The 11018-nt window shown below is 37.3% G+C and overlaps 1 protein-coding gene across 1 annotated transcript; it reads right to left on the bottom strand.

Annotated features, from left to right (window-relative positions):
- Window positions 1-5519: 5519 nt before the first annotated feature.
- Window positions 5520-11018, bottom strand: LOC306849970 (uncharacterized protein). The gene is made up of 4 exons (XM_079385368.1): window positions 10900-11018; window positions 9628-10417; window positions 6866-7026; window positions 5520-6316 (listed from the first exon to the last, which is right to left on the bottom strand). Exons 2-4 carry the CDS (start codon window positions 10213-10215, stop codon window positions 6313-6315), a joined length of 753 nt encoding a protein of 250 aa, XP_079241494.1. The 5' UTR covers window positions 10216-10417; window positions 10900-11018; the 3' UTR covers window positions 5520-6312.

Genomic DNA, 11018 nt, shown 5'->3' with positions numbered 1-11018 from the left:
GGGCAGAGTGAGGCCGTCTCGCCTGAAACCCCGAGGGGAGACAGGATATTACAAGATGTGAAAGTCTGGTTGCGCTCCTTTCTCCTACAATGCACCAGAACAACTTGCATCCAAGTGTTACATTAAAAAGGCTGAATTGTTTCAAGTACTTTACATAACATATAGGCTGCACATAATGAAAATGAGAAAAAAGAGATCTGTTAGTAGTAGAAACTGAAATTTGCAGAGGTGTAGGAAAGATTTCAAAAGGTGAAAACTTTAAGGCATTGGTAGCTAAACCACCAAACACAGAAAAGAGCACAGTTGTTATCTTACCGAGAGTCTAGCTTTACATAAGAAGAGACAAGGTTAACTAATAAAAAAAAAGTACTAGGAATTCATCAAATAATTCTCCAACAACAAAACTAGAATAGACTTTCAACCTGTTCTGCTGAGATGAACCATGAGGGAGTTGGTGAGGCTGTTGCTCTGAAGTCTGCAACAGACTTACACTTAATAGGCGAGACATTTTCCTGGGGACAAGGCCAAGTTTTTAGAGAATGTCCAACACAGTGTTATTCAGAAAACAGTCTTGAGAATTCACTGGAGTTAATGACATGAATGCAAACTAACAATTCTTTCTTTTCTTGTATGTATGGAGACAAATATGAAAAGTTGGCACAGCAGTGTCAGCAGAGTTCTGCATTGTGACATTCTATACTGCTTCAAAACCTAATTTAAAGGGATCCCTGGGTATTAAGACTTGTATGGCTTAATACAATGTAAATTATGTCTCTTACTGAAATATGTAGTAGAAAACCCATTAAAGATTTATGTTACTTTAAAAAAAATCACATTGTTTTATACATATTTTGGACTATGCGCCATTATTCTGATGACGTAAAATGGTTGCACACAGGTGGCGATGTATATAAGTATAGGTTTGAACCAAATTCTGTACTATCAATTTTTCCCTACAAGGAGCCTAAATGCCCTGGATATCGAGGGAAATCCATGCTGAGAAACTCCTCTAGTGGCCGCATGATTAGCATCGGCATGTTTACATCCTAACAGATGGCATACAGCGTTTCTTGTCTCAGCCTTTTGTAAACTCTTTCAGTAGCTGTGGTCTACTAAAAGACTCAAAGACATCAGGGCTAAAGTGGAGAGAAAAAGAAGCGTGTCTTTAGGAAGTTTTATTCGTCCACAGGCATCTTTATTCGTCCACAGGCATCCATTCTTTTCTCCTTTTCTTATCGCTAGGAAAGCGGTGAAGTCTTACATTGCTTCTCTTGTTGCCCTTCGATTGAAAATTACAACCAAAAGCCACACAATGTGGTATCATATCAGTATTTTATTTTCCTAGTTGTGTATTCTGTTGTGGTAAAAAGCAGTAGCTCACTGAGTGCAACCATTTGACATCATCGATGCAGAATGTACTATGCACATAAAATAATGGCGCCCCCATAGTCCAAAAACAATGTTGCTTTTTTTAAATAACAAACATTTTCATGGGTTTTCTACTACATATTTAAATAAGAGACATCATTTACATTATAATAAGCTATACATATCTTAATACCCGGGGATCCCTTTAAATAGTTTTGTAATTGTTGTATAAAAACTATGTATGTATAGCCTAAATATTATGCATGTAGCGACTATATGGTATATTTATAACATATTAAATAGTGTTTACTATTGTTAAAAAAGTTTGGAATTGATTTTTATATTTTTTGGAAGGAAGTCTCTTTTGCTCACCAAGGCTGTATTTATTTGATTAAAGCACAGTAAAAATAACATTGGGAAAAATTATTACAATTTAAAATAACTTTTAACTATTTAAAATGTAATTTATTCCTGTGATCATTACTCCAGTCTTCAGTGTCACATGATCCTTCAGAAAGCATTCTAATGTGCTGATTTGCTGTTAAAGAAACATTTCTTGATTATGAATGTTGTAAAATGTGAAAATATGCTTAATTAAAAAAAAAAAATAGAAAAAGAATAGCATGTATTTGAAATTGAAATTCAAATAAATTTCCTCTCCTGTCACTTTTGATCAATTTAATGCATCCTCGCTAAAAGTATTTTAAAAAATCATACTGACCACAAGCTTTTGAACACTAGTACATAAAGTTATGGAAACATTATAATAAAAATATAACACAGAAATGTTTGTAAAGAGTTTCATGGATATGTCATTTTGTCAATAACACAACTATAAGTATTTTAAACTAAAAAAACATTTTTTTTTTTTTTAAGAAATCAACTTGTCCGAATTTGTTTTCTGGAACTTCCTCTTTAGACTATGTTAATTAAGGTTAATTAAATATGCAAACCTCAGAAGTAACCTGTTCTGTGTCCATCACTTGGCTAACCGACTCCACATTGTGCAGCTCGTCCAACAGATTCTCTTTGCACAAGTCTGCCTGGGTTATCTGAGGATACAAAAATGAATAAAAATGTAAGCCAGAGCAGTGACTTTATAGCATAAAAGTGTTTAACACTGGAACAAAATTTAACTTCAGTTATTTTCCTGAGTAATTTAATATTCCCAGCATGAGCAAGCTCAAGGAAATATCCTTGAGATCATATTAATAGCTATAAATTATGTGAATTGCAGGCATTAATATGTAAGTCAAGTGCTCATTTTTTAATTTAAACTCTTGACAAGATCATCCTCTTCAGTGCTTCACCCCATTTCTCTTTTATTATTCGCTTACAAGAAAATTGCATTCAAATCAAGATAGATAGATCAAGACAGAGAGAAAGCATGTATCCTTGTTACTGTAGAGACACAGAGTTGCTCTGGGATCTTCTCTGAATGCAGAAGTCTACAGCTTAAATGCTGGAAGCTGATGGGAGGAGGCATGCAGTGATTTCTGCAGCAAAAAGGTGCTGTTAAAAGTCCCAGCACACTGAGATGGAAGCACAAGTCTGTTAATGATGCCTCTATACCTGGTATTTGGGGAAAAGGTTGTCTTTCATAACACAGGGGGCGCAGATGAATTTAGGAGGTGCTGGGCTCCAGAACATTCTGAGCACACTGGGACACAATGTTGCCTATGAGAAATAAAGAATTTCATTAATTGGATGTTGGAAAGAGCTATTAAAAATCAAATAAAAGAATTCTAATGATGATCAGTGGGCTTATGCAACAGTCTAATAATAATAACCAACCCAGGAGCTTGAACACTAAGAATTGTGTAAATCTTTAATTCATCTGTTAATTATATTGGGAAAATAATGTGTGTCTAATGCCATCTAGTGACACAATATCACAAGTACAGTGGGGAAAACTGGGTATAATTTTGTTTTATTAAACTCTACTATGTTTGAACGAACATAAACCAGTGTTTTACATATAATCTACTTAGAAAAGGTAACAGACTTAAAGTCGGTTATAACTAACCTTTATTGCATATTTGATAATGCACTAAATATCATAATTATTAACTATCATAAATCACTGCCTCGGTGAAGCAAAACAGTTTTGCCTATACTCCCTTAAAACCGGAGCCTTGGTTTGACTTCAGCACATCTAGTTGTCAATGTCATGCATTAGTCGCTTTGATGAAAGCCACTGACGGTGAGTCATAAAATAATAGATCTTTCTTACAGCACGTCCACGCATCATAATCCTTGGTCTCTCAACGTAATACTCTGCTATTCTCTGCCAGTCCTCCAAAACATCTGAAGTCTGTTTAGGCATGTGGGAAATGCAGTCTGTCTGTGCTGAAACCCCAGTAGAATCAACAGAAACACCTTCACACACCAGCCTACAATGAGTGATAAATCATTAACGGTATATCATTGGATCTTGAAATGTCATATTTGACTTGGCAATATATCTTTAGAGTGACTTGAACAGGTACAGTGCTTTAAGAGGAAGAGTTAGAACCTAAATGGTGACCTGAATTCATAATGAATGAGTTTTAATGAGAAGCATTCTAAAAGAAACATGGCTGTAGATTACTGGATACCTTTGCGTGTCAGGATGAGATATATGTCCAAGTGCTGTCCTCTGCTGGTTAAACTGTGCTGTTGCATCGATCAGGTTTTGAGTGTGGCAGAGTCTGGAAACAAGTTGTAACTCAACAGACACGACTTGACTAGCAGGAGTGGTACACAAATGGTGGATGGTTTTATACCCTTCTGCACTGCAGACAGAACAAACAATTAGAGGGGAAAAAAACCCTGTTATGTGCTTTAAAAAATGGTTTAAGAAAACGTGGTCTGAAGAAAGCAAGATAGAAAAACTTCTTATATGGCCTCTTCCAAAGCAAAATGACAAATGCAAAATAAAAGCATTTCCATTAGTGGTCTCAGACTTCAGAACACCACTGTATGTACCAAATGATGCTTGCTTGCTCACTAGTCTCAGTGTAATCAATGGTCTCCAGTTTCCAACGGCCGGAAATTATGCTTCATGACCGAATATAAATAAATGTCATTACAGAAATAATTTTTGCATTCAATCTGATATCAGGGTCTCATAGGAACATTTCTTGGACCTTAAACGTAAACCATTTTGGGTACCAACTCAATGTGGTACAGGCACTATGTTCTGCCATAAAAAGATGATGAGTCAGTCTATTTGCACAGATCGTCTCTGTCATAACTTCACACCACTGTTTGAACTGTAGACAGCAGGAGAAACGACCTCAGAACTGACTTTGTGTGTGGGCCCTTTGTGTTCCTCAAACTGCAGACAGGCAGGAGAGGCCCTCCGCCACCCACGTCCCCACGGCTCAACTGACAGCGCCAATTTATTGCGTACATTTCGTTCACTCTGGCCTGTGACAGGCTAGATTTATCACCTCGCTATAGCACGGTTAAGCCTCATCGAAAGACCTGGAAGGTCACACCAAAGTCACTGACCCTGCCTGCACTGAAAAGAAACATTCCTGAACCGTAAGGAGGAACCTTCAACCTGCCTCACTATCCATCTGCCCCATAGGCAGGCGGCGCTCATATAAACCCTCTCAACCGCATCCAACAGGAACCTTTCAGTGACCCTTGTGACTGGAAAAAAATAGTAATTAAAAGGCTCTTTTTTGAGAGTGAGGGAGTGGCGCAGGTCCAGCCGTGTAGGTAGTAAATCTTGCGTTATCAGCTCTCAGGTGAGTGCTGGAGAGGTCGGGAGGAGGGATGCGTAGGTGCGCTGGCTCCAGACAGACCCGTAGCACAGATGAGTGGAGTAAGTGACGGGCAATTACTCGCTGTGTTACGGCTCCCTAAATAGGGCTGATGACAGCTTTGGACGCTCTTCTCAGGTAGCGTGAAACTAGATGATCATTTGCGTCCAAGGCCACCCCTCTGCGCCCTTCCGCTAGCGATGCGTTGAGAGATTGACATGCTGATACCAAGTGGAACATACCAATATATCAACACATAGATTAGTGAACGTTAGTGTCATAATGCATAAAAACAAGTATACAGCAGCCTCAAAAGCATTTGATCATTGATGACTCACTTAAAAATGTCTGAATGTCATTGCATCAAATCCACACCTAGTTTAACAAAAAGATAGCTTTCTGAAAAAGAAGTGTGCTTTAATAAACTGTTGTCATGCTTAAAGGATGTAGACGATGTAGCTTGCTGTGTTCACTAACATACAAAAGCTCATGGTAAGTCATTTTAATGGTAGTGTGTTAATAAATATAACATTTAATATATTTTAAGTGTACTAAATTGCAACTTCATCACTACAAATGTGTAATTACAAATATATTTTAATACCTGACACACTTTGCATAAAGCATATTCTTTTAAAGTATATTATGTATGTAATAAGTACTCTTTTTAAAAGTATGCTAAAGTGTGCTTTCTTTTTCATAAGGGATAACATCATTTTCACAAAAAGAAGACTGTAAGTTTTAAAATAATGTGCAATACAACAAAAAAGTATTTGGACACTTTGTGGTTGTAAAACGTAAGTGGAATATGTTCATACTTAATGTGATGAACTACACCTGTGGAATGGCTGTGTAAACTGACTTCATACATCCACTAAAAATCACCAAAACACCCGTTAAATGCCATTGATCAAAAACAAAACTATTTTGAGAAAAACAAATCCTGCTCCACTTGGGCCAGGTGAAACTTGCTTTGATAATTTGCCATCTAATGCAATTAAATGCATACTATTTATGTCCAAATACTTTTTGGAGGCCACTACATATCACTAAATATTTTATACTCTTTTTTTAGGTGTCCAGGTTGCCAGAAGTGAAAGGCCTTGAATGGTTTTGGTCTGATGGGATGTCCTTTCTGGTCTCTGAACTGGAGTCAAGCTACATCCACAGGCCATTATTATATCTTCATTGGTCACCTTAAAAATATAAAAAAAATACAGTATATATACAAATTATTTATGAATGACGCCTTGTGGTGCCATCCCAAAGGGGCATCAAATCACTCTCATGGACCTTTTCCTGGACTGTTCCCAGCTTTTGGAATGGCCTCCCTATCTCTATTCGAACAGCTGAGTCTTTAGCCATTTTCAAAAAACATCTAAAGACACATCTTTTTAGCCAGCACCTGACGAACTAATACTAGCACTTACCTATTCTATTCTATTCTATTCTTAAACAAAAAACTAGCTATGTGTACTGTGCTAGACTAACTGAGATTTGTCACAGCACTTTTGCTCTTTCTTTGGTTTGATTGCTTCTATTATTCTCCTCATTTGTAAGTCGCTTTGGATAAAAGCATCTGCTAAATGATTAAATGTAAATGTAAATATTTACATAGATTGTAGGAACATGTATCCAACCTATACATTCAGCACCTGCTCATACTTACAAACTTTTAAAAGTTATTTGATTGCACAACTTTCCACTTTTAGTAGTTGTATAATCAAATAACTGTTATTGTTTACCTGGGATAAGAGATCCTTGAGTCCTCCACTATCAGAGCCAATATCAGAATCCTTGTGTAAAACTGACTCAGCCATCTTGTAGACACCAGATGATACAGGTGGATGGCACATTGGTCTGTTAATTTCACTTTTGGTACTGAAGTGTCTCTTTGAGTTGGCCCCTGAATAAAAATAAACATAAGTTCATAAACATTCCTCTTAGAAGTTTTCATTCCAAGCCTATGACTTTACCCATCAGAATGTACTAACAGGAAATGCTACAGATTTCCTCACTGCAATGAGACTCAATACAATATATCATAGCCACAAGCTCACCAGGGCTTGAAAAACAAACTAATGTGTTGCTCCTTTGTTGCCTCTGGGGTTTCTGAAACTGACAGCTCCCCTTAGAAATATGTTGTCTTACTCTTGTTATGTTTTATTGTAGCACTTCAGATAGAAGATTTATGCTGTGCATGTTGACGCCATCCCAAAGCAGTTTGTGTAATATTGCACAGTATATCTCATTACATTGACATGTTGTACATGCATTAGATACAAAATATCAAACCAAGCAGCTTTTATTTTAAAGGAAGATATTGCATGTTCTGCATCAAGTACAACAGCAATTGTTATGTTTTAAATGATAAAACAATAAATATACTGTTCAGATTGAACTATCCACTAATAATAATAACAATAATAATAATAATTGCTCATGAAAGTGAATTTGTTTGGAGTTGTCATTATTTTATACATTTAAATAGTGAATAAATAAATAAAACTAACTTTATCAGAACTGCAGCTATGTAACTTCTCTTTCCATATAATATAAAATAAAATAAAAATAAACAATAAAATAAATCAATAAAGAATCATCTGGGCTGCAGTTGTGTCCAACTCCTCTTTCCATATACAATTAAAATATAAAAAAACAAATAATAAACTACTAACCTAATAAAATAAAATAAAATGCTAAACTTATCAATAAAATAAAAGATTAAAGAATAAACAGCTAACCTAATCAGAGCTGCAGCTGTATCCTCCTCTTTATATATAAAACTAAAATAATAAACTATTAAACCAATAAAATAAGACAATAAAGTACCCCTATTATGGATTTTTGAAAATGACCCGTCATGCAGTGTGTAACACAGCTCTAAGTGAATGAAAACATCCTGCAAACTTTTAAATCTGAATGTGCACCTTGTATAAAGTTATTGTCTCTGAAAAGAAAGAGTCGACACTGAATCATTGAAACGAGTCATTTTTAAAACGAATCCCAAGCCGTTTTACGTTGACCTCAACATAAAACATTAGGATATTGCCTGCCCTCTTGTTGGTCTTTTCGCGTTGGTCTGAATGAAAATGCAAATTCTTTCTTCGCCACTAGGTGCTGCTTTTGGAGCGGTACAAATAGCTGTTTCCTCAGTAACTGTGCGTTCACACCGCCGGCGGCGAGAGCGTCAAAGCGGCCGGAAGTCATTCATTTTCAATGAGAGCCGGCGGCGAGCTCCGGCGAGAGCGGCGCGGCGAGTCTTGGGCGGTGAGAGCGTCGAGGAGAGTTGAAATCAGGTCAACTTTATGGTAATGAGCTATGACGCGGTTGGGCGGCAACCAATCGGAATGTAGAAGTCCTCCGCTTGAGAGAGTTCCAGAGAACGCAGTTCTGTAAACTTTGGTTCCGACCACATTAGTTCCCATGCAAAATGGAAGAGAGATTAGTTATTGCTGTGGCGGGTTTCCCGATAATATTTGACGTGTCCCTGTTTGTGTACAGGGAGATAAATAAATAAAAATGATAGGGTACATTTTCCCGCTACAACGTTTGTTTTTCAGCGGGAATGCAATTTATTTGCTCAAAACAACACCGATTTGACCAATTACATTAAGGCTACACTTCAATCTGGACAGTTTGTAATGTAGGCTGCACACAAATTAATGTTAATTAAAGACCAAGGCTAGTAAATGTCTCCTATAATGTTGAAATTAGACTAGCACTTAACCATGAACACAAATCCACACCACACAAATGGCTTTTCATTGGCTCAACGTACTTGTTTCTTTTGCGGCTCCTTTAAATACAAGACGAGCATACGATCTACGTCAGAGCGTCCACGAATCTTTTCTACAGCGTCTCAGTCAGGGCGGCCAGGGCGAATTTTGACGCTCTCGACGCCGGCGGTGTGAACGCACAGTAAGGCTGTACACAAAGTAGCACTGCGCTCACAAACGCTGCTTTATCAGGCATACAGGCATGATGAAATGAAAATTAGACCAATCACTGCCGATTAGCGTCACGCAAAGGAGGGGTTTGAAAAAAATTAATCATAGAACAAATTGTTAGGGACTCGTTGAGCAAGTAAGGTAAAAATAAATGCATATTATAAGAAAATGAAAGTATTTTTTGACCTTGCATGCATGTCAACCTGTTGTTGGGGACTCCCAAAACCAAAATATGAACCTTTCATTACCCATAATAGGGGCACTTTAAATAAAATAATATATAATAAACAGCTAACCTCATCATCAGAGCTACAGCTCTGTCCAACTTTCATATACAAGAAAAAAACTTATTAAACTAATACAAATAAAATATAAAATAAACAGCTAAGCTCATCATCAGAGCTGCAGCTGTGTTGAACTTCTCTTTTCGTGTATAATAACTTATATAAAATAAAATAAATAAAATGCTAACCTTATCATAAGAGCTGCAACTGTGTCCAGCTTCTTTCCATAGAATGTACAATAGTACCACTATCATCCTCTATATGCCCACTTACCATCACTAATGTGTCTGCTAAGGTCTCATTTGGCGCCCTCTGTTGGTCAAACTCATCTGGCAGCTCAGGTCCAGCAATAAGTCTGGCTTCATTTAGCAGCTCAGAGGTGGATTTGATGCATTGGATTGTGCTTGAGCCAGCGCTGCTGGTGTGACTCTGGGAGCTGCTGTGTTTGGAGAGAGTTTGATGTTTATGAGGCTCCCGTAATTTTTCACTCTTTCCTCTCTGCGCTCTTTTATGCCCATTCTGTGCTGAACTCACAGAGCCCGACACCAAATCCGGCTGGTTCTGTCCTCCAAAGAAAGTGGACTGTTGATTGCTGAGGATTTTCATCTCCTCACCTGAAACCTGCTGAGCAAGTGTGCAAGGTTTGTAAGATCCACCTGCTGATAAAGGCCTCTCTGATCTGGGCTTAGCAGGAGGTTGCGGCCTTTGGGACAAGGATACTGCTTTGGTGGTCCCTGCGAGAGAGGCTATGACGGGCTTTCTGACAATCCCATGCCTGGCTTTAAGTTTTGGAAGAGCCATTGTGTTCCCTGATTTGTCTATGGAGGAAATGTTTGGGCTTGTGCTCTGACCCCAGCTCATTTTGTAGGTCTTTGTTGAAACATGGATTTAGGGGACAGTTTGCAGAGGAGAGGAAAGTGAAAGTCTATTTGAGTCCCAACACAGCTGGGTTTTGTCAGGATGCGGGGGAAATCTGTGATGACAGGGCTCACCTGGCAAGGTAAGAAAGAAGTCTACTTCTGTTCTGATTGAATTCATATGGGTGCTTCATATATTGGAAATCCTGGAAATGAAAAGGAAACAAAAACAGATAAAATCATATGATTTGTTTTAAACAAATATGCTTAATATTGGGGAAAAACATTTTTTGCCTCATTTCTGAACATTTTGCTTCCATATTTGTTTCAGTCTTTTAACAAAGACTGTTAAAAGACTTCTATCTGCAAAATATTATATACAGGCTAACTTATATAATTAACGTTACAAGTCTTAGTTCAATTCTATCAATTGAATTTTGTAATGTTGTTATTTATCCTCATTCTCTATTCTCATTATACGCCATCTTTACACGGTTGTGCTACTTATAAAGACAAAAATTTGTAAAAATAAGTTTCAAACTAGACGGTTCAAAGCTATAAACGCGTTAACTTATATAGTTAGCCAGCTAAGTTAAGTTAGCTTTCTATCTCAAAAGTTGCTTTTCATCATGCTGCAACGCAACAAATCTGTACAAAACCTTTAAAATATTCTTTAAAAGTATCTTACCTTTTCATGAATGTACTCCCGCCTTGAAAATGTACTTCAAATTAAATTGTATCGGCTGAAAAATAACTTCAGCTTCTCACCTCAGAAACTCAAACAGTGAGACGCCACGCAGCGTCTCC

This window comes from Barbus barbus, assembly GCF_936440315.1.
Source record: "Barbus barbus genome assembly, chromosome: 30".
In the NCBI taxonomy this organism is placed as follows: Eukaryota; Metazoa; Chordata; class Actinopteri; order Cypriniformes; family Cyprinidae; genus Barbus; species Barbus barbus.
The sequence above is the reverse complement of the archived record's forward strand: the minus strand, read 5'-3'. Positions and strand labels throughout refer to the sequence as shown.

What these genes read in the sequence shown, in the direction of transcription:
- LOC306849970 (XM_079385368.1), bottom strand. Translation starts at nt 10,215, where the DNA reads ATGAGCTGGGGTCAGAGCACAAGCCCAAACATTTCCTCCATAGACAAA. An exon ending in TAGCAGACACATTAGTGATG is followed by an intron (nt 7,027 to 9,627) that starts GTAAGTGGGCAT and finishes ATTTTTATTCAG; the next exon opens with GGGCCAACTCAAAGAGACAC.